The following is a 26,263-nucleotide window of genomic DNA, read 5'->3' as shown; positions in this document are numbered from 1 at the left end:
TCCAAATACTTCAAATTTTAAAGCAATAAAAAGTGTACAACATATTTAAAGCATTCAAATAATTTAGTGATATTAATTTTTTAAACTACCCCAATGTCTCTTATGCATAATCTAGAGAGAACTAACATGTGAAAGCATTTATCTTTTGCCTTTTAATCACATCCAGATGACACACTGTGAAACACCTTCTTGCAAATTTCAGCCATACTTCGTTTCACGTTTTTTTTCCAAAGTGGTCTCATTAAAAAAATCTTATTAAGTGAGCTTTGAATCAAAAAAATGCCACACTTCCAATGCAATGTACATAAACCTGTTAACGGTAGACTGAATCCTCAAGATCCTCTGAAAATGCAATTATGTTACACTTAGTAATCTACAGAACTTTCTTCTCCTGTCTGTGCACGACCTGTGACACACAAAACGGGACAAAAGCTGCAGCTGCCAGAGGCACCGTGGCACTTTTGCAGAAGGACAGGAAATAAAACAGGAATTCCCTCTACGTTTTGCATCCTAAAATCAAGAAAACAACACAATGCAGGATAATATCTTGAAACCAGTAAAAAAAACAAATGCTAAAAAATCTGAAGTAGAAGTAGAAAAAAACTGGGAAGGTAAAACTTGAATGTTCATCAGCATCTGGAAAGTGAGTTGGTATGAAACACTGATATGAAAACCTCTCTGTTCTCTCTCTGTTTCATGCTGCCTCCTTTCCTGACAATCTTTATCTTTATATCCCAGTTTATCTACATTTTTGCTGTTTTAACAGTTTCTTGCTCTCTTTCTGCCTGCCTCTTTTCTGTCTGTCCTAATTAATAATGTCTCTCACTCTTTCCCTATTTGTCTGCCCTTCTGGTTTCTCCATTTCACACTATTTCCCTCTATATTTGCATACTCAATCTGTCTGTCTTTCTACTTTCTCAAAGTAACACATCTTCACCTATTCTCTCCCTTCCCCTTTCTTGCTTCTGCTTTTCTCTATCCAGATGCTGAGGAGCATTGAGCATAGTTCCAATGTTATAAACACCTAACAGTGCAATGAAATCATAACATTTTTCCAAACTTTGCAAAACACTTATAGTTCCTTCTTCTCCTGTCTGTGTACGACCTGTGACACACAAAACGGGACAAAAGCTGCAGCTGCCAGAGGCACCGTGGCACTTTTGCAGAAGGACAGGAAATAAAACAGGAATTCCCTCTGCGTTGGAGGCTTCACCGAGTCAAACAGGTGCAGGGTGATCAACGAGGCCACAATGCAGATGAATCTGAAGGAGAACTGCTGGCCTCTCTTCCCCTTGCAGCTCTCGGTGTAAATGGATGAGTTCAGAGCCAATCCCAGTCCAAACAAGGCTCCCATGTTCCTGACCAGCCCAGCGAAGGGAGTGGTGTCAATGTGGACCCACTCGGCTCGGGCATACCATCTCTGGGCTTTCTCCACTGACCACAGCAGGTCGACTCCCAGCATTTTCAGCAGCAGGTAGAAACCCAGAGCAAAGGAGAACAGGAAGAGAGTGATCTGCAGATACTTCTTAAGGCTTGCATTGTAGATTGCATTAATCCGGCCAAACGCCTCAGCTACAGCCACTCCTGAACACAAAATAGGTCAAATGTTAGCACTAAGAAGTATCAGTAAGGATCCTCAAATAAACACAAAGAGCAAAATCCATAGCATCACACACAAAACACTGGAGGAACTCAATAGGTCAGAATGCATCCATGAACGTGAATAAACAGTTGACATTTCGGGCCGAGACAGCCCCATACATGAATTAAACTGAAAAGATTCTGATGTGATACTGCATAAGTTAGTATTGCTTTCTGAAAAATTTTGGAAATTGGCCTTACTTGTTAAGATATATTTAGCTAGTCCCCTTTAAGCTAGAGCCCATAAAGAAATGGATCAATTCAAATTCTGATACTTTTTTTGAATGTCAGTATTTGAATACAGTAATTCAAACCTGTTACTTGCGTGATTTTGAAGGACATTAACAATACATGTCATGAAATTCAGCTTCCATCTGGAATTGCTGCCAAATCACTGGATTGAAAACCTCCAGAAATTTTGCCTGAATTTCCACTGGTGCTGTGGAAAATGCGCAAGTCAATGTAGTTCCAACTGGAAAATAAGTTTTGGGCAGGGCATCAGGAAATTTGAGGCAAAGGTGTTAGGCGGGGATGGGGTTGGGGTGCAGATGGCATTGGAGGACTTTGGACGCAACGTCGATGGTCCATTTTGCCGGGCTGTTTCATTGGCCAGCACTATCCAATCCACATTACATGTCAGCTGCATTTTTCATGAAGTGAAATAAAAAAATCACGAATGATAAGTAATTTTACTCAACTCATGCTACGCTAGGAACTTAAAATAACAGTATTAAAGTGTCCTGTATTACTGATCTACTACATCCAATTAATCAAAACAAAAATCTAATTTTTTTGCTTATTCAGATTCAAAGTACTATTAGATTTTTCATTGATTTTTTTTCTGTCGCTAAGCAAAAGGTGACTGACCTGTAAGGACTCCTAGGAAGACTTGATGAGGGAAATGTGTGGCCACAAACACTCTTGTGTTGAATCACCCAGAATATCATCCAAAGTCCAACACGAATACATCTGTAATATAAGGGAATAACTCAGGGCAAAGATATGCAGAGTGTCAGAGTGCTTTGTTCCAGTTTTAACCCCAGAACAGTTTTGGGCAGGTCAGTTTAAAACCCAGTCCCAACCTATGTCCCATTTCCCACTCTCCTCTAGAAATAAGGCCTGAGTGCCCTCAAGCCTTGACTTAATACTTGGCTTCTGTTGCTATAGCCCTCGGTTTGGATGTTTTTGCAAGTCAAATCATTGTGGCTGTAAAAAGCTTGGTCAATTCAGCATGGTGCTGTAGGTACTTGTGCCTCACACCTCCAGGGATTCGAGTTCAATTCTGACCTTGGGTGCTTGCTATGTGGGATTTGCGTGCTCTCTCCATACCCCTTATTTGCAAAAAGAAACCAAGAGGAGCTGATGAGTGTGTACAAGAGGGAATAGATAAATAATGAACTGGATAATTTCGACAAATGGGAATGCTCCCCTGGGAGATGACATGGACCCAATGGGAAAAGTGGACTCCTTTTGTGATATTTTGTGCACACAGACCTGGATCACTGTGAAACTTATACATTGGTGTAGAATATTTTTCCTCAGCTTCCCAAGCCCCTCCCCACAACTTGCTAGCCCCTACCCATCTGTGGATTTCAATTTTAGCTGAACACTTCACGAATTTAAAATATGCTTAACTTTTCCACTTTTAACTTGAGTCAATTATGAAAAAAACAATTCAAGTATTCAAAACATTTTCTATTATAAGACAATAAGACATAAGAGCAGAATAGAGCCCACCTAGTCTGGTCCACCATTCCATCATGGCTGATATATTATCTCTCTCAACCCGATTCTCTTGCCTTCTCTCCATAACCTTTGACACTGATTAATCAAGAACCTATCAGTCTCCTCTTTAAATATACTCAATGACTTGGCCTCCGCAGCCATTGATGGAAATGAATTCCACAGATTCAACACGCTCTGACTATTCCTCATTTCTATTCTAAATGAACACCCTCTACTCTAAGGATGTGCCCTCTGATCCTAGTCTCATCCGCTTTAGAAACATACATATCCACTCTAACTAGCCCTTTCAATATTTGATAGGTTTTAATGAGATCCCTTCTCATTCTTCTAAATTCCATTGAATTTAGTCCAGTGCCATCAAATGCTCCTCATACATTAACACTTTCATTCCTAGAATAATTCTCTTGAACCTCCTCTAGACCCTCTCCAATACCAGCACATCTTTTCTTAGGTAAGGAGCCCAAAACTGCTCACAATACTCCAAGTGTGGTCTGACCAATTCCTTATAAAGCCTCAGCATTACATCCTTGCTTTCATGTTCTAGCCCTCTCGAAATGAATGCCAACATTGCATTTGCCTTCCTCACCACTGGCTCAACCTGCAAATTAATATTTAGGACTCCCAAGGCCATTTGCACCCCGGAGTTTTGAATTTTCTCCCCATTTAGAAAATAGTCTACACCTTTATTGCTTATACCAAAGTATATGACTACAGTATACTCTTCCTGACACTATAATCCCTCTGCTACTTCTTTGCCCATTCTACTAATCTATTTAAGTCTTTCTGCAGACTCCCTCCTTCCTCAACACTATCTGCCCTACCATCTGTCTTTGTATTGTCTGCAAAAAAACTTGGCCAAAAAGCCATAAATTCCATCATCCAAATCGCTGACATACAACATGAAAAGAAGTGGTCCCAGTACCGACCCCTATGGAACACCACTATTCACCAGCATCCAACCAGAATAGGCCCCCTTTATTCCCATTCTTTGCCTCCTGCCAGTCAGCTAATCTTCTATCTATACTATTATCTTACCTTAGGCTTTTTTCTTGTTAAGCAACCTCATGCGCAGCACCTTGTCAATGGCCTTCTGAAAATCCAAATACATAACATCCACCCACTCTCCATTGTCTATCCTCCTTGTTATTTTCTCAAAGAATTCCAAAAGATTTTCCTTTAAAGAAACTATGCTGTCTTTGGCCTATTTTAACATGTGCCTCCAAGTACCCTGAAACCTTATCCTTAATAATAAACTCCAACATCTTCCCAACCACTAACTGGCCTATAATTTCTTTTTCTGCTTCTCTCCCTTCTTAAAGAATACAATGACATTTGCAATTTCCCAGATCTCTGGGACCATTCCATTTAATAATATGCATGCTTTACAATTTCCATGTTTCAAAATTTAGTAAAATTTGAAAAATAAATGTTAAGTTTGATCAAAACAAATTTTGTTAGTTGAATACATTGTACTGATGTCAAAGATGCTTCCCCCGAACCCTATTTTCCCTGCACCCTTGTTAGCCCCTTCCAAAACATCTCAGGAAGTTGATTTATATGCCAGTTTTTACGTTAAGTAGGAACCCTGAGAAATATGAAAAGGCCGAGAAGGCTTCACCAGACAGAAAAGCAAGGGCTAGGGCACATACTTGTAAAGATAAAACCATTTAGTCATAGTCATAGTCATAGTCATACTTTATTGATCCCGAGGGAAATTGGTTTTCGTTACAGTTGCACTATAAATAATTAAATAGTAATAAAACCATACATAATTAAATAGTAATATGTAAATTATGCCAGGAAATAAGTCCAGGACCAGCCTACTGGCTCAGGGTGTCTGACCCTCCAAGGGAGGAGTTGTAAAGTTTGATGGCCACAGGCAGGAATGACTTCCTATGACGCTCAGTGTTGCATCTCGGTGGAATGAGTCTCTGGCTGAATGTACTCCTGTGCCAAACCAGTACATTATGTAGTGGATGGGAGACATTGTCCAAGATGGCATGCAACTTGGACAGCATCCTCTTTTCAGACACCACCGTCAGAGAGTCCAGTTCCATCCCCACAACATCTCTGGCCTTACGAATGAGTTTGTTGATTCTGTTGGTGTCTGCTACCCTCAGCCTGCTGCCCCAGCACACAACAGCAAACACGATCACACTGGCAACCACAGACTCATAGAACATCCTCAGCATTGTCCGGCAGATGTTAAAGGACCTCAGTCTCCTCAGGAAATAGAGACGGCTCTGACCCTTCTTGTAGGCAGCCTCAGTGTTCTTTGACCAGTCCAGTTTATTGTCAATTCGTATCGCCAGGTATTTGTAATCCTCCACCATGTCCACACTGACCCCCTGGATGGAAACAGAGGTCACCGGTGCCTTAGCTCTCCTCAGGTCTACCACCAGCTCCTTAGTCTTTTTCACATTAAGCTGCAGATAATTCTGCTCACACCATGTGACAAAGTTTCCTACCGTAGCCCTGTACTCAGCCTCATCTCCCTTGCTGATGCATCCAACTATGGCAGAGTCATCAGAAAACTTCTGAAGATGACAAGACTCTGTGCAGTAGTTGAAGTCTGAGGTGTAAATGGTGAAGAGAAAGGGAGACAAGGCAGTCCCCTGTGGAGCCCCAGTGCTGCTGATCACTCTGTCAGACACACAGTGTTGCAAGCACACGTACTGTGGTCTGCCAGTCAGGTAATCAGGAATCCATGACACCAGGAAAGCATCCACCTGCATCGTTGTCAGCTTCTCCCCCAGCAGAGCAGGGCGAATGGTGTTGAATGCACTGGAGAAGTCAAAAAACATGACCCTCACAGTGCTCGCTGGCTTGTCCAGGTGGGTGTAGACACGGTTCTGCAGGTAGACGATGGCATCCTCAACTCCTAGTCGGGGCTGTTAGGCGAACAGAAGGGGATCTAAGTGTGGCCTAACCATAGACCAGAGCAGCTCCAGAATAAGTCTCTCCAGGGTCTTCATGATGTGGGAGGTCAATGCCACCGGTCTGTAGTCATTGAGGCCGCTGGGGCGTGGCGTCTTCGGCACAGGGACGAGGCAGGACGTCTTCCACAGTACAGGAAGCCTACGGAGCCTCAGGCTCAGGTTGAAGACATGGCGAAGTACTCCACATAGCTGAGGGGCACAGGCTTTGAGCACCCTGGTACTGACACCATCCGGGCCTGCACGCCTTACTTGGGTTGAGACGTTTCAGCTGTCTTCTCACCTGTTCAGCTGTGAAGCCCACCGTGGTGGTTTCGTGTGGGGAAGGGGTATAGTCATGAGAGCAGGGTGGGGGACTGTGAGGAGGGGTAGGAGGGGAGAGTGGAATATGTGTTGGTTGGGGGCCGACAACAGATGGCTCATGTGGGGGATGAGCAGGGGCCACAATGTCAAATCTGTTAAAGAACAGGTTAAGTTTGTTGGCCCTGTCCACACTGCCTTCAGCTCCTCTGTTGCTAGTTAGTCGGAACCCAGTGATGGTCCTCATCCCACTCCAGACCTCTCTCATGTTGTTCTGCTGGAATTTCCACTCAAGCTTCCTCCTATACCTGTCTTTAGCCTCCCTGATCCTGGCTTTCAGGTCCCTCCGTATTGCCCTCAGCTCCTCCCTATTTCCATCTCTAAACGCCCTCTTTTTCGCATTCAGGATGTCTTTAACGTCCTTTGTCACCCATGGCTTGTTATTTGAATAACAAAGGACAGTTCTTGCCGGAACATTGCAGTTCACACAGAAGTTGATGTAATCAGTGATGCACTCTGTGAGCCCATCAATATCCTCTCCATGTGGCTCACAGAGTGCCTGCCAGTCTGTCACCTCAAAACAACCCTGGAGCGCCTCATAAACCTCCTCCGACCATTTCCTCACTGTCCTCGAGGTTGCAGGTTTACTCTTCACCAGAGACACGTAGCAGGGTTTTAGATGCACCAGGTTGTGATCTGACCTTCCCAATGGGGGGAGGGGAGAGGAGCTGTATGCATCCTTAACGTTAGCGTACATCAAATCCAGAGTCCTCTCCCCTCTGGTTGTACAGCTCACATACTGCGTGAAGTTGGGCAGTGTTCTAGCCATGGTAACATGGTTACCATGTTTCATTTAACGTGTAACATTTAGCATGTTTCTTAGTTATACATGGTATTTAGAAGTGTGATTAAGCTGTAAGCGTGTATGGTAATTGGTACTCTCAATTAAACTTAGACAGCAGCTTACTAATTCAGAGCATGTTTTTGTAAAGCCTGAGTTTGCAACAGACCTCAAGTACCAACAAACCCTGACTGTGAGACTCACCCACTTTGAACTCGATGCCACTTTTTCTGACGTACAGAGGCCAAGAATGCTGTCATCATTACATAGCAAACTCCAGATGATCCCATAGCATGTCCTGAGGGCTTCCTGGAACAAGATTTGCGATTAACATTCTGCAAATAGAAACACTGAAAAAGAACTGTATTACTAAAGTCCATCTGTTATTAATAGGTGATAATATCTCTCAGTACCTTGCCCTGTTTCACAGGTGATGGGATACTGCTCCAGCTCAGAAACAGATGTGTTGCCAGAGTACAAAGTTTCATGAACCCACCGGTGAGGTCTTTGACCAAATAATATCCTGCAGAAGAGAAAAGGGACAAAGATTCAGAGGATTTGTTTTGCTCTGCTGAATTGGAACCGCAAACAGATTCAGGGGAGATTGTAAAACGGATGATCACGTCAATTTGAACAAGAATAGATTGCAGCTTGATGGTGAAAGGATGAGCTGGAATGGATTTCTCTTCTGCCATCTTGTGTCACTCTAGAATTCTTTGGCACTCTGTGCTGGTGCCAGTAATAAAAATAATTCTCAGCCATTTTTTCATGAGTCTGATATTCGTGCTGGAACTGTATTTCAATGCTGCTGAATCAGAATCAGGTGTCCTTTCACTGACATATGCTGGCCCATGTCCTGAGATTTACTGTTTGGTGGCAGCAGTACAGTGCGATACATAAAATACAATAAGCCATATAAGAGAGGAAAATTAGTGAGGTAGTTTTCATGGGTTCATTATCCATTCAGAAATATGATGACAGAGGGGAAGAAGCTGTTTCCTAAAATGTGCTTTAGGCTGCTGTATCATCCCCCTGATGGTAGCAACAAGAAGAGTTACTGGGCCAGATTCGTGAGTCTAAATTCTATTAACAGCAGCTGGGAAATTGAAATACAAATAATTTAAATAATTATTGAATTAAAAAAATAAGTATTGAAATAACTGGGTTACAAAACCCATCTGGTTCATTATTACTTTCTTTCTACAGGAAAGGAAGTTTGCTATGCTTACCAAGTCTGACCTGTTAATGTCTCCTGATGTGGTTTATTCTTAACTACCTCCTCAGAGATAATTGGGGATGGATCATAAATGCTGACAACACCAATCACATCTGTTTCACATTAGTGCTGTGTACATACATCTACTGACACTTCTGGACACATCTTCAGTGATGTTTCTGGAATTATCGTGTGTTTCGGGTCTTTCAACATCATACACCCTCCTCCAGGTGACCCAGCCGGGGCTGATCAGACTCCAGCTTGTGTCCAGATGGCTAGCTACTTATGACTCCATGGCTCCCCTCTTTTGAGCCACAGCCATCTTGAGGCCCTCTCTGCCGCATCGATGGTACTGCGGATGGCTCTCCTCTTCCTCTCTCCCTCGATGCGAAAATTAAGTCACATGTGAACTTCTCCAACAAATGTCCAAAATCTGTTCCTATGAGGAGAGCAACATCCGAGCTTAAACTTTGAACTCACTGCACAGACATTCTTCAGGCCCATCCACAAAGCATTCTATGCGAGGATACTTTGGGTAGGAGGTATATGGTTTAGATTATTTTTGTGGAATTCACTCCAGCTATTTCCTAACCTCACAAAATGAAAGTTGAAATGTTTTTGGCCATGCTCTGTTAGCACTCAGTCTGAGCAGAACAGATGGGGTCCTACAAGATAAATTTGAATATCGATGGAGTCTGCAGCTGAAACACGAAGTGCCAAGACACCTTGGATTGGGAGAGATTACTTTCAATATGGCACTTTTTGGTCCATATTGACACTAGGCAATATCTGTTGAAATGGATCCTTTGAATTTATAAATCCTGTAAACATAAACTGAGCAACACACACAAAATGCTGGAGGAACTCGGCAAGTCAGACAGCATCTATAGAGGGGAATATACAGTTGATGTTTTGGGCTGAGACTCTTCATCAAGACTGGAAAGGAGAGGGGCGGCTGTCAGAATAAGAAGTTTGAGCTTGTTTCCCAGAACACGTTGTAATCTGAAATCCTGCTATGGTAAAAGAGGCACTACTGATTAACATCACACTTAATTCTTCACTCTCATATGACGGATTTATTTATTGTCAAAGAATTTTGTATATGTGTGTGTATGTGTATATGTATATATAGAATTATAACTATCTCAGTTAATGAGGCTTGAATTAACCTCTTTAAAAAGCTCCAAGTGACTTCTCAGAGAATGCTTACCATTTAAAGATGAGGTTGAGCCAGTCTCCGATGACGGCCACCCAGATGAGTTTGATGCCCACTGCCTCGTACAGGTGGAACCAGATGGGGAAGAAAACGTAGAAAGTGTTTCTCAGGTCGGCAGCGACAGAGATGAAAGTGAACCAGCTCTGGGAGTCCCTGTAGTTCACCTGGAGATACTGCACCATCTCCACACCGGAGCTGTGGAGCAGGTCCATGCCAGCCTCCATTTTCTGTGTGTCAGAAGCTGTCAAAAGTAGTGGCCCATCTAATCCTGACTTTCACCACCTTTCAATTTGTAGTCCAAACTACAGAGGGCCTGTTATATTTAGCCACCAGCCAAATAACTCAAGTGCATTGTGCAATCTTTGCACTAGCAAAGTCAACATGCAATGTAAAATAATTTTCAAACTGACGTAAATGGTTTAAAACATTTGCATTAAAAATGCCTTCAGTATCTAGCCTATTGATTAATCGAATAAGCTTTGAAATTGGACAATAACACCTGATTTAGGATTCTACAATTGACTCAGTTCAGGGTCATTGTTCAATCATTTTCTTTACTATTTGCTTTTAAAATGACCAAAGCCTGACTTAAAAAATAACTCCAAATATGATAAGTCTGTACCATTTAATCTTGAGTATATCGTAACTTTTTTAGATGGCTCCTTTTGTGATCTTGCTCATAACTTCATTGTTCTGTAGATTTCTACGTTCTGTAGCTACAGTTCAGTCTCAATCAGATAAATGAATGAGCAAGATTGGTTCTTGAAGCTGGTAGGTTGCCAGTAAGAAGGATTCATTATGCAATGTTTACACTAGCACTAGAAACACTGAAACTCAATTATCCTTGATTCTCATTAGGTCTCTGTCAGATGCTGGAAATTCAAGCAACATTCTGACATGTCTATCTACGGCCTCCTCTACTGTAAAGATGAAGCCACACTCAGGTTGGAGGAATAACACCTTATATTCCGTCTGGGTAGCCTCCAACCTGATGGTATGAACATCGACTTCTCTAACTTCCGCTAATGCCCCACCTCCCCCTCGTACCCCATCCGTTATTTATTTTTACACACACATTCTTTCTCTCTCTCTCTCTCCTTTTCCTCCCTCTGTCCCTCTGACTATACCCCTTGCCCATCCTCTGGTTCCCCCCTCCCCTTGTCTTTCTCCCCGGACCTCCTGTCCCATGATCCTCTCATATCCCCTTTGCCAATCACCTGTCCAGCTCTTGGTTCCATCCCTCCCCCTCCTGTCTTCCCCTATCATTTTGGATCTCCCCCTTCCCCTCCAACTTTCAAATCCCTTACTCACTCTTCCTTCAGTTAGTCCTGACGAAGGGTCTCGGCCTGAAAAGTCGACTGTACCTCTTCCTACAGATGCTGCCTGGCCTGCTGCGTTCACCGGCAACTTTGATGTGTGTTGCTTGAATTTCCAGCATCTGCAGAATTCCTGTTGTTTGCTTTCATGGTTTCCTTTGGTTAGTTGAATTCTCTGGTTTCAAATTGCAATGCAACACCTTTGAACTCAAAATAAAATTCTATCATGTTATGGTCCTGTTTCTTTCCTAGGGTTATAAAGAAACTCTAGCTCCTTGCCCAGTCTTACATCTAAAGCAGCCTATTTGTTAGCACACTGACCTGGAAACCATCTCAGATAAACTCCAGGAATCCATCTTTGACATTGTTAGCACAAATTTAATTTGCCTGCTTTAAACGCAAATTACAGTTCACCATGATAATAGCATTACGTCTGTTCAATGTATCACTGATTTCCTTCCTTATACTCTGCTTACATTACTGACACTGTTGGAAGCCTATAAACAACCACCACTTGCTGCTTCATGGTTCTACCTAAACCAGGAGTTCCCAACCTTTTTTATGCCATGGACCAATACCATTAAGCAAGGAGTCCAAGAACCCCAGAATGGGAACCTCTGATCTAAACTGACTAAGTCCATGTCACATGCTGCTGAGCAAAAGTCCTTTCCAACAACAATTGTTTATTAACATTGATATCCCACTTGCTTTTCTCTTTTGTCTGTCCTTGCTTGTATAGTTCTTCATTGATTCTATTGTACTTCTTTGTTTTACCATGAATGCCTGCAAGAAAATGAATCTCAAGGTCATATATGGTGACTTATACTGTATGTACTTTGAGAATAAATTTACTTTGAAGATACACCAAATGTCCTGCAATAGTTGCATGAGAACACAGAACACAAGAACCGAGAGCAGCAGTAGGTCAGTCAGCCCTTCTACCCTGCTCTGCTATTCAATAAGATCATGGCTGATCCAGTCTAGATCTTAACATGATTTCCCTGATATCTTTCCTTACCCCTGTCTCCCTGGAAGTTTAAATGTCCACCAATCTCTGCCTTTAATACATTCAATGATTTTAACTTCATGGCCCTCTGAAATAGAGAATTCCAAAGATTCATTATCAGCTACAAGAAGAAATACACTCTTATCTTCCTCTTATTAAGAAGTTATCATCACAAAAAATAATAACCCCACTTGGGTAGGCATCCTCTCATCAGCCACTCAGTCCCTATCTCCATAAGATTACTTCTCATCTTTCTATAGCCTAATTAGTATAAGACCATAAGTAAAATTAGGCCATTCATCCCACTAAGTCTGCTCCGCCGTTTCATCATGGCTGATTCATTTTCCCCCTCAGCCCTATTCTCCTGTCTTCTCTCCATAACCTTTCATGACCTGACTAATCAAGAACATATCAATCTCAGCCTTAAGTATACCAAATGACCTGACCTCCACAGCCACTGGTGGCAACAAATTCTACAGACTCACCACCCTCTGGCTAAAGAAATTCCTCCTCATCTCTGTTCCAAATGGATGCCCATATTCTGAAGCTGTGTCCTCTCATCCTAGATTCCCCCACTTTCAGAAGTATCATCTTCACATCCACTCTATCTGGGTCTTTCAACATTGGATATCTTTCAATGAGATCCCCCACTCATTCTTCTAAATTTCAATGAGTAAAGGCCTAGAGACATCAAATGCTTCCCAGATGATAACTCTTTCATTCGTGGAATCATTATAGACCAAAGCATTCAACTTTTGTTCATATATACGTATGGATAGTCAGAGGCTTTTTCCCAGGGCTGAAATAGCTAACACAAGAGGACATAGTTTTAAGGTGCTTGGAAGTAGGTTGTTGTTGTTCGTCCATCATTGACGTTGATGAGGACCTCGACACCATAATGACACCAAAACTAGCGCGTGATTTGGATTTAAGTGAGGGAGAGTTGCGCAGCGTCAGCCTCACTCTCTCTTCCCAATTCCCATCTGGATCCAGTGGCAAGACAGAGTCTAGACGGCTGGAGATGGGACTAGGCGCAGTGGATGACCAGGACATCTTCTGTGTCTTGTCCTGCTCTACACGTTCCACGACGCTTGCAGAGACCGCCTTCTTGACCGTTGGACCTTCCATTGGTCTCATCCGCTCAATCCGCCGGAGTCTGTCTTCACATGCTGGGATAGACAACTCCCTATCACACCGAGGGTTTGAGACCTGTCGGCTACCCTCACCTGGTTTAGCCGGCTTGTCGAAGCCGTTGCCCGGGGTGTGGCCGCTGTCGCATGCAAACAGCTACAGGGAGCCACAGGTGAGAGCTGGGTGCCAGCAGGGGACCAAAGGTGGACTAACCGCCCTGAAAAGGACGCGACATGTTCCCCCACTAGAGGTGCTACCCCTCCCTGACAGGAGATGTCAGGGGTAATAAGTTTTTTTACGCAGAGAGTGGTGAGTGCATGGAATGGGCTGCCAGCGGCAGTGGTGGAGACAGAAACAACAGGGTCTTTTAAGAGACTCCTGGATGGATACCTGGAATTTAGGAAAATAGAGGGTAAACCTGTTTGTAGGTAGTTCTAAGTACATCTCACATCTCCTTACAAATTGCCAAACCACCTACCTTTGTATCATCAGCAAACCTGACCACCAGTGCACTTGGCGCACCCATCTGTGTCATTGATAGAGATTATAAATAGTTCAGCCTGACCAAGAACCCTATTGCACCCATTAACTATAGACCGCCGATACAAAATGCATCCCAACCCTCCGCTTGCTGTTGGTTAGCTTTATCAATGCCAATTTATTACCCTAATGCTCCTACCCTGTATGATAACTTAATATGAGCCTGTTGCTTGCAGGCCACAGCCTCAGTTCAGTAAACCTCATTGAGCTGAACACCGGCCCACCCCTTGCTTCTGGCCCCGACACCCTGACCTTTTCAATGAGACCCAGTGTTTAAGTCAGCCGAACCTCGGTTCGTTCATTGCTCTCGGACCTAGGCCCGGACACTTCAATATACAATCAGTGATAGAGTGGCTCAGGGATGAAGAGCACGCACAATAGGCCAGTTCATCAGTACTAGAAAGATGTTGCAGAGCTGTAGTTCAATTCTCCTCAGAAGTGAGTACTTTCTTTCTTTTATTGTTCAGTAGGAACTGTTAATGGAAGTTGTCATTGTAGGCAACAGGTTTACTTTGTGAAATGGTTCTAAATTGTTCATCTTTGTTTTCTCATTATGTTATGTCAAGTACATAGGATATAGCCTAGAGGTCACTGTGTACCAACTGCTGCTTGATGTGACCATCAGAAGATTTTCTAATCCATATGCCTTTATGCCTCTATGAAATAGTAGAACAGAACATTACGGCGCACTACAGGCCCTTTAGTCCATGATTTGCTGGCCTTTTAACCTAAGATCAATCTAACCTTTCCCTCCTACACAGCCCTCCAATTTTCTATCATCCATGTGCCTATCTAAGAGTTTCTTAAATGCCCCTAATGTATCTGCCTCTACCACCACCCCACGCACCCACCACTCTCTGCATAAAAGACTTACCTCTGACAACCCCCACTATACTTTCTTTCATTCACCTTAAAATTATATCCCCTTATGTTAGTCATTTCTGCCCTGGGAAAAAGTCTCTGGCTGTCCACTCGATCCTTGCCTTTTATCATCTTGTACACCTCTATCAATTCACCTCTCATTTCCCTTTACACCAAAGAGAACAGCTCTAGATCAATCAATCTATCCTCATAAGACACTCTCTCTAATCCAAGCAGCATCTTGATAAATCTTCTTAGCACCCTCCCTAAAGCTTCCACATCCTTCCTATAGTGAGACGACTAAAACCGAACGGAGTATTCCAAATGTGGTCTACGGAATCATAAACACAACATCACAAATCCATAAAGAGTATAAATCAATATAAATCAAAACAGCACAAGAAAGAAGAGACCATATTTCGTCTGGGTCTAGTGATCTATTGATTTTCAAAGATGATACATCCCAAAATACTCCTTTTACATCATCCATTAATTTACCATGTGGTCGCAAGATATCAAGAGAGCCCCTAAGATTCAGCCTCCTCCCTTAATCCCCAAAGGCAATGAAGACCTTCAACCGACTCTCCTCCTCCCTTTAACTCTCCAACTTGCCCAATTCTCAACCCAGCAATTTTCCCCCAAGGCCTTAAATAGACGACAAGAACATCAACTGTCCACCCGCTGCATCCGCTGTTATTATTCTGAGTCCCAGCCCTCAAAAGGATCTTTGTATATTCTAGGAATGTACCTTTCTTGGCAGTCCAGCCTCTGAGCCACCGGCACACCCTCACCACCCTCTGATGAACTGACAAACATCCTCATTTTGAATGAAACCGCTGTAACTCACCACTTCTGCAGTGCATTTGAAGTAAGTGCTAATTGGCTGCTGGAAAGTGCATTTAGTGTGTAGGTCAGAGGTTAAGATAGAGGCAAATTAGTGGGAACATAGGGCAAATAAAGTGAGATTAGTGTAGGACTGGTGTAAATAGACGATTGATGGTCAGGGTCAGCATGGCGGAAGGACTTTTTTTTTGCTGCATGGTTCTATCATCATAACCAAGGGAGCTTGTGAAATATGAAGCAGTACACCCATGAAAATTGTTGTTGGATCTCAGCTGCAACACCCATCCAGCACATTCATTTGGGAATTTGGGAATATCAAGTCCATTCCATGGAAAATAGTTTTTCTAATCAGCTCTCATTGATCTCCTGCATTTTGCTGGGAGGTAGGATTGACAGAGGCCTGGGAACTGTTCTACTTAGAGCTGGGGTTTTATACGGTGCCAAGAATTTAATAAATCAAGAATATGGAAAAATAAAAAATATGTTAAAATAAATCAGCATCATTCTGTTCAAAATATTTATTACAATAAAAACTATCATACAAATTATTCAAAGAAGCACATAATGGAAAAGCTCAAAATGGTGACATTTTTCATCCAACTGTGATGAAGGTTTATCAGCCTGAAGCACTAACTCTGTTTCTGTCTCCACAGGTGGTCGTAAAGAAGGGTCTCAGCCTGAAACGTCGACTGTTTATTCATTTCCATAGATGCTGTCTGGCTTGCTGAGTTCCTCCAGCATTTCGTGTGTGTTTCTCTGGATTGCCAGCATCTGCAGAATCTCGTGTCCCCTGCCCTACTGACTTTCTGCCATCTTCTACTTTCCATTCCAGATTTCCACCATCTACAGTATTTTGCTAGTTGTTCTTCTGAAGCACCTAACAGATTTCTCTATCTCTATGATAGAAAACACTGATATACAATAAATCACCATCCATCCAGTCAGAAAAGAATTGCTTTATCCCATTGCATTCACAGTGCATTCGAGGTATGTACATTTTCAAGTCCTTACTTCACAGAAATTGTTTTGAAGAAGTGGGTCCCTATAGAACAGCAGCTCTTCTCCAACCCCTCTCACCATGCCAAACTAAAAAGCAACATCATTTTTTCCTCAGCTCCCCAAAGAATCATGTGCCTCTGATTGGCCTTTTCTTCACATGTAAGCATATTGGCAGGATGTTCCACCACAGACTGACTCATGCCATTGACTTGTTCACATATGCCTACACATACTAATAACAAGCTGGAGCCCTGTCCCAGGTAACCCAGACAAAAGTATTGACTCAAAAGAGAAGAAAAAATAGTTTGTAACACACTGTGCCCACAGGTTCCCACTGGGTTATCAGAAGGCTTCAATCTTCCCTTGAATTAGATAGCCTAATTGACCAGGAGCCCAGGGAATGCAAAACAATGGCATCCAAAACATATCCTTTTTCTCTTTCATTCTTACCACACAGTGATGTGCAGGGTGATAGCATGATTCAGACAATGTGTAAGTTAACAGAAGAACCAGATTACTAAAACAGATTGCAATTAAAAATGCAAATGTCAATCTACACAGTAAATTCATTCTCAGGACACCTCTGGCACATAAATTTTTTCTGGATCATCTGGTTAAATTACATGTTTAACAAGACCACTCTTTTCAATTCAAGCCTGCTGCCCTTGCACCTTTTCCAAGTTGAGTTTAGATTCTGTCTCAAACTAGCCAAAGTCAAAGTGATTTGATTTGGCGAGTGGTTTCTGTGTTAATGGGCAAATATTTAAGTTGCAGACACTTAGAGCACCTTTTTCTCTTGTTGGTTCATGACCTGCGATACTGAAAATGGGATGATTGCCACAGCCGCCAGAGGCACAGCAGCACTTTTGCAGAAGGATAGGAAGTAAAACAAAAGTTCCTTCTGTGCAGGAGGCTTCACCGAGTCAAACAGGTGCAGGACGATCAACGAGGCCACAACACAACTTATCCTGAAACAGAGCTGCTGGCCTCTCTTCCCCTTGCAGCTCTCGATGTAAATGGGTGAGTTCAGAGCCAAACCCAGTCCAAACAAGGCTCCCATATTCCTGACCAGCCCAGCGAAGGGAGTGGTGTCAATGTGGATCCACTCACCTCGGGCACACCATCTCTGGGCTTTCTCCACTGACCACAGCAGGTCGACTCCCAGCATTTTCAGCAGCAGGTAGAAACCCAGAGCAAAGGAGAACAGGAAGAGAGTGATCTGCAGATACTTCTTAAGGCTTGCATTGTAGATTGCATTAATCCGGCCAAACGCCTCAGCTACAGCCACTCCTGAACACAAAATAGGTCGAATGTTAGCACTGACACTGCAAAGACTAAAAAGCAAACATGAAATTTTATTATTGAACATTAAAATATTGACATGGAAACTGATCTGGTGATTAACAATGACCGACAGTATGCAAGGTTAACTCCTTTGTTTGTGATTCAAGGGAGACACAAGAGACTGCAGGTGCTGGTATCTAAAACAACAATCTGCAGGGGGAACTCAGCAATTCAGCAGCATCCATGAGAGGAAAGGAACCCTTGATGTCTCAGATCAAAATCCTTCACAGGGCCCTGATCCAGAGTTTTGACTCAATGTCAATAATTCCTTTCCTCCATTGGAGGTTGCTCAATTCATTGAGCTTTTCCTGCCCATTATTTTTCGTCTGTGATTCAAGAACAGCTTCCAAATAACACTGGTTTGCTGATTGCATGAATCGTTTAGAGGTACCATGTAGGTGTAATAATATACCAGATTTAATTTCTTAGTTGTAGAAAGTGGAGTAATTTCAATTACTAATTTAATTACAATGGTAGCTAAAATAATTTATCAAAATGCAAATGTGCTTTAGTCGTGAAGGCAATAATTAAACAACAGTACTTTGTAGAAATAAGGTTGGAAATTCTGATTTGGACTGTTCTCATTAGAATTCCAAGTACAGGTAGCTTCTCTGCTAATTGAGCAGGTATTTTTCGTAAACAGGAATCGTGAAGAAGGGAAGCATAAGTTGGATTGCCTATCCGTTGTCTGTGATGGAGGAAGGTTTACTGAATGTCCCACTGACCTGAGATGACTCCCATGAAGACTTGATGGGGGAAATGTGCAGCTACAAAGACTCTGGATGCACAGACACAGACCTGAACCACCCAGAAGACGCTCCACAGAAAAGCACGGAGACACCTGAAACAATAACAGCAGTGATAAGAACATAAACAAAATGCCATGGGAGCCCTTCAGTCTGCTCCATCATTCAATATGAGCATGTCTGTCCTGATTTTAGCCTCATCTCCATAGCCCTTGCCTCCCCTGTAGACCAAAATATGTCCATTTCAGCCTTGACTATACTCAATGACTTGTCCTCTGCAATTTTAAGAAGATTTGTGACCTTCTTACTTTTTTTTTGTTTAAGGTGAATGGGAATGTATGGGGAGACTGAGATTCACTTGGCCTTTTCCAGAGGCTGAAACTGCTAGCTGAATACTGGATCCAACAAGGGAAGTTAGAGGAGGACATTATTATCACTCTCAAAAGTAGTTTTTCCTTCTCATTCTGTCTTTAAAATATAATTTATTTTCTCTGCTAATTATTTTGCTGATTTTTGTGGGACTTACCAATGCTCTCTGTCTCTTGCATTGATAGTGTCATAAATACATCAAGTTCTGGGTGGAATAATTAACTGCTTATTCACATTCACTCTCTCTGCAGCATTTGCTGCCGTCAAAGATATAATGAATGTTGAACTTATCCACACCTTTTAATATGCCTTTAATATCTCATTGCTTTTGGGCTCTGAGGTTTCTTTCCTCCAGTACAATTGTTCCCAGCTTCCTTTATACCAAAAGGTGAAGCTTAGCTGGCCTCAAATTTATCAGCATTAGAAAGCATCAGTATTTCATAGACTCACCAGCTTCTGAAACAATGTTGGTTTTTCCGAAATGTGCTGGTCACTATCGCTGTCACCATCACATAGCAAACCCCAGCTGAACCCGTGGTGTGGCCTGAGGGACTTCCTGAAATGTACAGTTGTTCAATCAGTTTCACTTTATTGGGAATGCAGAAGAAAATCTAATCACTGGCTTCTTAAAATTCACAGTTTCTATTTTATCAGTACCTGGTCCGGTTTCACAGGTAATTGGGTATTGCTCCAACACAGGAACAGACAAATTGCCATAGTACGAAGTTTCATGAACCCACCAGTAAGGTCTCTGACCAAATAATATCCTGCAAAGGAAAAGAAAAAATATGTTGGAAAGAGTATATACTCATGGATTTCAGGTAATTCAGGATTTTAACCAAAATATTTATAGACTAATGCAAAACATGTGAGAACATAATGTCATCAGACATTTGCTAAACATTTACATTAGGGAATCTTGGAAACAGTAATAAGAAAAAGTTTTTTTTTAAAAGGACATTGACCAACAAGCTGACCTTAGTAGTTGGATCTATTATTAAATTTAGATGCCAAGAACCTTCTGTTTACGAAGAGTGAGGCTATCTTGGAATGTTACCTTTGTCTTGTTAATCACTGATCCCTGCCAATTCATCTAGAAAAAACATTTTGCAGCAAAATGCATCCATGTCTTGCACACGATTTATAAAACGTTACTAATTAGACAAGTAAAACATACTAAAATGTTGTACCCCTTATCTGAAATGGTTGGGGCCGGAAGTGTTATGGAATTTGGATTTTTTTCAGATTTTGGAATATATAATGAGATAGTTTGGGACCACTGTTATTTCTGACTCTGAATTTATGTGCTACTGGTAAGCAATCTCTGTTTTACACTTGTTCATCACACATATGTACTGATGCAGCTGCTCATCGTGTTAGATTTTTATCAGCGATGATCTTGGCAAACTCATCAATGAATTTTTCCACTGCTTCATGATCAGCAGAAGCTTTATCACCACAAATCTTAAAAAAAATTAATGCCGCGCCTTTTCTTAAATTTCTGCAACCAGCCTGCTGGTTACTTTTACTCACAATTACTTTAAATTTTCAGTTCGTCGTGATAGATCTTTGCTTGTTTCATGATCAGTATACTGATAAACGATGTCTAATCCACTCTTTCAAGACATAATTGAGATTTTCACTTTTTGCTTTATGCAATGGTTTTTCTGTTTTTCATTTACTTCTACTTATTACATATGTGAGGTCACTTCTTACTGGGAACATTCCCAGCGCCTTGTGGAACTTTCCATTTGTGACATCATGTGAGCGCTCAAAAAGTTTCAGATTTTGAAGGTTTTTGGATTTTGGAATTTTGGATAAGGGGTACACAACTTGTATCAGAAACCTGATGGATCACTTCCAGACTGTAACAGCAAGGTAACACTTTCACGTCACATCAATGCTATAGTGTTAATCCAACCTAATGCCAGTGTTAGCAGTGTTCACTGCTTTTGATCTAGCAGCGAATCATAGGAATATTGGGACTTCCTTGACTTTGGAGTCAGGTTTGGTTTTATGCAGCAGGTCAGACACATCTATGGGAAATAAAAGAGATCTCTGTTTCTCATAGATGCAGCCTGGCTTGCTAAATATTTCCAGCATTTTCTGTTGTCGTATTAGATTTCCAGGATCTACAATTTTTTTCCACAGGACTGGTCTTAGAGCAAAAGTTAGAGAATTTGGTAATGTAAATACAACTGTTAATGCCTAATTGAATTAGAATCATAATCCTGTTTATCATCACTGACATAGAGTATATTGTGAAACTTGTTCTGCAGCACAGTATAGTGCAATACATAGAAAGCTATAAATTACAATAAGAAATATAAATTAAATGCTGTAAGTAGTGTGAATAGAGAGCAAAAATAGTGAGGTAATAGTCATGTTGAATTGTATCTTATTCAAATATATGTACAGTTCCGGGATGGCGAAAGCAAGGCAATTTCTACAATCTGCAAAAGTCTACGTGAAGAACCATGACTGACTTTGCAGGGCATTTTACTGACATCAATTTCTGCCCAAGCATCTGCTCAACCCGTGCCATATCATTCCCTGTTCAACATACACTCAGTGGCCTCTTTATTAGGTATATCTGTACACCTGCTCATTAATGCAAATATCTAATCAGCCAATCAGGTGGCAGTTGAGGCTTTGTAAGGTATTGATCAGACCCCACTTGGAGTATTCTGAGCAGGTTTGGGCCACTCATCCAAGAAAAAAATGTGCTGATATTGGAGAGAGTCCAGAGGAAGTTCAAGAGAATGATCCCAGCAATGAAAGGGTTAATATATGAGGTGTGTTTTATGGTTCTGGGCCTGTACTTGCTGGAGTTTAGAAGAAAGAGGAAGGATCTCATTGAAACCTATCAAATGTTGAAGGCCCTAGACAGACTGGATGTGGAGAGGATATTTCCAATAGTAGGGGGAATCTAGGACCAGAGGGCACAGCCTCAGAATAGAGGCACATCCATTTAGAAAAGAGATGAGGAGGAATTTCTTCAACTAGAGGGTGGTGAATCTGTGGAATTCATTGCCACAGGTGGCTGTAGGGGCCCAGTCATTGAATAGATTTAAAACAGATGTTGATAGATTCATGATTAGTCAGGGCATCAAAGATTATGGGGAAAAAGTAAGAGAAGAGCGTTGAGAGGGATAATACATCAGCCATGATGGAATGATGGAGCAGACTTGATGGGCTGAGTGGCCTAATTCTGCTCCTATGTCTTATGGTCTAACTCAATGCATAAAACCATGCAAATATGGCCAAGAGGTTCAGATCAGACATCAGAATGTGGAAGAAATATGACTTAAGTGACTTTGACCATGGAATGATTTGTGGTGCTAGACAGGTGGTTTGAGTATCTCAGAAACTGCTGGCCTCCTGACATTTTCACACATAACAATCTCTGGAGTTTACAGAGAATGGTGCGAAAAACAAAAAAAAAATCCAGTGAACGGCAGTTCTGTGGGCGAAAACATCTTCTTAATGAGAGAGGTCAGAGGAGAATGGCCAGACTGGTTCAATCTGACAGGAGGGTGTCAGTAACTCAAATAATGAAACATTACAACAATGGTGTGCAGAAGAGCATCTCTGAATGCACAACACATGGAACCTTAAAGAGGGTGGGCTACAGCAGCAGAAGACCACGGACATACACACAGTGGATGCTTCATTAGGTACAGGGGATCGAATGGCTGGCAGAATGAGCTGAGGGATAAACTGTGGTGGAGGAAGGAAGGGAGACGGTCCAGAGCAGAATGTCATAACCATCCCATGTTCTAAGTGAACAATTCAACTAGCTGTGCAGAATGATGTGTGAGATGTTTGTAGAGGCGATCACTGAAATCTGGGTAGCATTGAACTACCTTTAATTATCACGGGTTAACTGGGGCTAGCCATACATAATATGGACACCCCAGCTGGATTATCCAAGCATGATTATTACAGACAGGATACTCTGTTCAATGCACCAACTGATTGGTGCAATGTACTTACCAGGCCGGGGTTAATCTTGCACACGCAGAAACAGCACCTGCATTTGGGTTTACCACCCTAAATTTTTACAAACAGATTTTTTTTTTAACCACTTAACTTACCATTTAAAGATGAGGTTGAGCCAGTCTCCAATGACGGCCACCCAGATGAGTTTGATGCCCACGGCCTCGTACAGGTGGAACCAGATGGGGAAGAAAACGTAGAAAGTGTTTCTCAGGTCAGCAGCGACAGAGATGAAAGTGAACCAGCTCTGGGAGTCCCTGTAGTTCACCTGGAGATACTGCACCATCTCCACGCCAGAGCTGTGGAGCAGGTCCATGCCAGCCTCCATTCTCTGCAGCTTTGGAAACACTGTTTCTCTTGCACTCTGTCCAAGATGATCTTTCCTCTGCTGTGCTGTGTGGGACTGTTATATAGAGAAGCAGAGAGCAGCATAATACGCAAACAGTGATCTTTGGACCCAAAGGCTAGACGCACAGAATCAATGGACAAAGCAAGAGCATGTCAGGCTGACGCAAGCATGTTTGGATACTTCTTGCTTGAAAAACACCCAAGTCATTGAATTTATTGATTGAGCTAATAAACAACAAGAGAGAAAGGAACTAACTGTTCTTGACATTATCACAATTTATAATGTAATAGGAGATGTAACAAAAAGGTTTAATTTTTTTAAATAACAATGAATATAATGATTAATATAGTTTTTAAACTGAAGAAACTTTAACCCTTTAATAGCTGTGCTTTTCACTAACCGCATAAATATTACTACCTGGTCTTCAGTGTACTATACCGTATCTGTAACAAGGACATTGTGCAAAACTGTGTATGGAGTTTCTCCAGTGAGAAGATATTGTTGATGTGAAGATTCTTAATAGCTAGACGGTTAAACGCTAACTATTTCATAATGATTTTTATTGACTCTTTGAAACAAGGTGTAAAAAAAAATGCTTGTTAAATTTTCAGTTATTTGCAGTGTTGTAAATACCTAACAAAACCTAAAAATTTGCATTGTGGGCATCCTGCAGGGTGCAGTATATTGTATGACCATTTCTAACACTCCAATAGCTAGTTATGTGCCTACTATGAGGATTTCATGGTGAGAATAAACTGCCAGCCAGAGATCTAATCAGGGTGTGGGGAACTGGTATTGATGTGACCATCCAGAGAATGAGAAACCATTTAGGGCCAGAGCTGACTAAACCTTTCGATCAACTAAAAGGCATGCATAAGGCTTGTGATCAAATATCCTCCACTTGCAAGGATAATGCAATATTAAGGAAGCTCTCTGGGCATATATTTCACCTGGAGGACTGGCGTGATTCAGGAATACACTTCACCATGACCACCTTAAGGGCAATTAGACATAGACATTATATGTTTGCCTCACCAGTGACACCCACACCCTGGTTAATGAAGAGTAGAGAATAGTTGAGAGAAGGCTGCCTACTTTCTGCATGAAGACACAAATATGAGCTATCCTGAGACCAATTTGAAACCTTGATCAGGGATGGGAATTCAATAAGTTTTTCCTCTCCCCCCCTCCCAAGTGCATTAATAATTAGATGGGTTTTTAGGGCTGCCATTAATCATACTAGCATTTCTACACTATATAAATTTATTTAAATAACCAAATGTTGAGACTGGAGCAGTTTTGAGTTGAGATTTGAGTGCTCCAGTGACATAACCTTTACAGTAACAAATTTTGTGCCTGATGAACAGCTAATGAAATAAGTGATTGAAATGCGTATTGTATAGAACAAATATATTGACAACAGAAATTAATAGATAACAGACATTCATTTGCATCCGCAATACAGTCATAACCTTTTATTATTTTTCAAGTCTGAGAAACTTTCCAAATCATTAATCAGTTTGCTCACATAAGGGATGTTAAATAGCCAAAGGCTTCGTTCCCTTTTTGACCATTAGTCACTGGATATGAAGTGTTGGCTGTAATCTTCACTTACTTCGTTTCAAGTTCACAAGTCATTGCTAACACATCAAGATTGCTCTATTTCCAAACTTTGTTGCAAAGTTTGCAGACGATATGAAGATAGATGGAGGGGCAGGTAGTTTTGAGAAAGTAGATTAGGAGAATAGGCAAAGAAATGGCAGATGGAATATAGTGTCGGGGTGTATGGTCATGCACTTTGGTAGAAGAAATGAAAGGGTTAACTATTTTCTAAATGGAGAGAAGCTACAAAAACCTGAGGCACAAAGGGACTTGGGAGTCCTTGTGCAGGATTCCCTAAAGGTCAATTTGCAGTTTGACTCTGTGGAGAGGAAGTCAAATGCAATGATAGCATTCATTTCAAGAGGACTAGAACATAAAAGCAAGGCTGTAATGTTGAGACTTTATAAAGCACTGGTGAGGCCTCGCTTGGAGTATTGTGAGGCGTTTTGGGCCCCTTATCTTAGGAAGGATTTTCTTGGACTGGGCCCTCTGTTGGAACTAGTGACCCATGTTCCATCCTTTCCTATTTTTATGTTCTCCTAACATCTTGATGGTAAGTCTCTCTGGCTAGATGTTCAGGAAATGCTGAGTGGCAGCAGAGATTCCAGCGACATAAACAATGGCGTGGGGACTGTTCAGAGTACTCCCACATAAACTCCTCTGGGAACCTGTGACAGTTGTTAAAGCCACAACCCCAAGGTTTGTTAACGTTAAAAAATATTCTATCAAAACCTTTCAATATTTCTGAATGCCTCCGACAAGCTGCTTGGAGCATCTATGACTCCATTCAAAAACATTTTAAAAAACTACCAATGAAATACTGTAAGTAATCAAAATACAATAGGTAAAATTGTGACTTTAAAATGTAAATTATCAATGGAAGTTTTAAGAAATGCTTTTAAATAATTAAAACTCAAATAATGAAAAAGACTCATGTTATTTTCTTTCCCTTTTTTCCCAGCAGCCTACACAACCTCCAGGTGTGCAGGTCTTTCACACAGTATCCAAGAGTGGATTCTCCAGGGATAGTGGCATGATGCAGCTGGAAAGTTGCCATTAGAGCTCAGCCACTCTGCTCAGAATTTTACACCCAGAATCTGTTGGCAATTATGTTGTAAAATGCTGCCAATTTTGTGCAGATCCAATAGGAACACTCAGCAAAACATTATCAGCTTATAAATTACATCTTCACCTTTTACCCTTCAAAACACCCACAATTTACCTTCAATATTGTTATGATAACAGCTCTGACCGAGACCGCA

The 26,263-nt window shown here is 41.6% G+C and overlaps 2 protein-coding genes across 4 annotated transcripts in view; one reads left to right on the top strand and one right to left on the bottom strand.

Annotated features, from left to right (window-relative positions):
* aoc2 (amine oxidase copper containing 2) overlaps positions 1–25,896 on the top strand; it is a 62,303-nt gene extending 36,407 nt beyond the window's left edge. The window contains exon 4 of the mRNA XM_072249777.1: positions 18,580–25,896. Within this exon, the coding sequence (XP_072105878.1) occupies positions 18,580–18,588 (9 nt within the window). The 3' untranslated portion in view covers positions 18,589–25,896. The remainder of the gene's footprint in view (positions 1–18,579) is intronic.
* LOC140191914 (glucose-6-phosphatase catalytic subunit 1-like) lies at positions 1,503–23,453 on the bottom strand. 3 transcript variants are annotated; one of them, XM_072249779.1, is made up of 9 exons: positions 23,149–23,453; positions 19,709–19,818; positions 19,502–19,607; positions 18,662–18,777; positions 17,703–17,882; positions 7,878–7,987; positions 7,669–7,773; positions 2,509–2,610; positions 1,503–1,584 (listed from the first exon to the last, which is right to left on the bottom strand). In XM_072249779.1, exons 1-8 carry the CDS (start codon positions 23,376–23,378, stop codon positions 2,521–2,523), a joined length of 1,047 nt encoding a protein of 348 aa, XP_072105880.1. In that variant the 5' UTR covers positions 23,379–23,453; the 3' UTR covers positions 1,503–1,584; positions 2,509–2,520. The 3 variants fall into 3 exon arrangements, with proteins under 3 accessions (XP_072105880.1, XP_072105881.1, XP_072105879.1); XM_072249780.1 differs by lacking the exons at positions 1,503–1,584; positions 2,509–2,610; positions 7,669–7,773; positions 7,878–7,987 and adding an exon at positions 11,281–11,995; XM_072249778.1 differs by lacking the exons at positions 1,503–1,584; positions 2,509–2,610; positions 7,669–7,773; positions 7,878–7,987 and having other exon boundaries at positions 16,097–17,882.
* Positions 25,897–26,263: the final 367 nt, after the last annotated feature.

The sequence above is a fragment of the Mobula birostris genome, chromosome X (genome assembly GCF_030028105.1).
Source record: "Mobula birostris isolate sMobBir1 chromosome X, sMobBir1.hap1, whole genome shotgun sequence".
Classification (NCBI taxonomy): Eukaryota; Metazoa; Chordata; class Chondrichthyes; order Myliobatiformes; family Myliobatidae; genus Mobula; species Mobula birostris.
This window is presented reverse-complemented; position numbering and strand designations above follow the sequence as displayed.

Excerpts from the sequence above, each read along its gene's own strand:
- LOC140191914 (XM_072249778.1), bottom strand. The coding sequence starts at position 23,378 with ATGGAGGCTGGCATGGACCTGCTCCACAGCTCTGGCGTGGAGATGGTG. Across the intron at positions 19,608-19,708 it reads TACCTGTGAAACCGGACCAG|GAAGTCCCTCAGGCCACACC; the intron begins GTACTGATAAAA and ends TGTACATTTCAG. Across the intron at positions 18,778-19,501 it reads CAACATTGTTTCAGAAGCTG|GTGTCTCCGTGCTTTTCTGT; the intron begins GTGAGTCTATGA and ends TTATTGTTTCAG.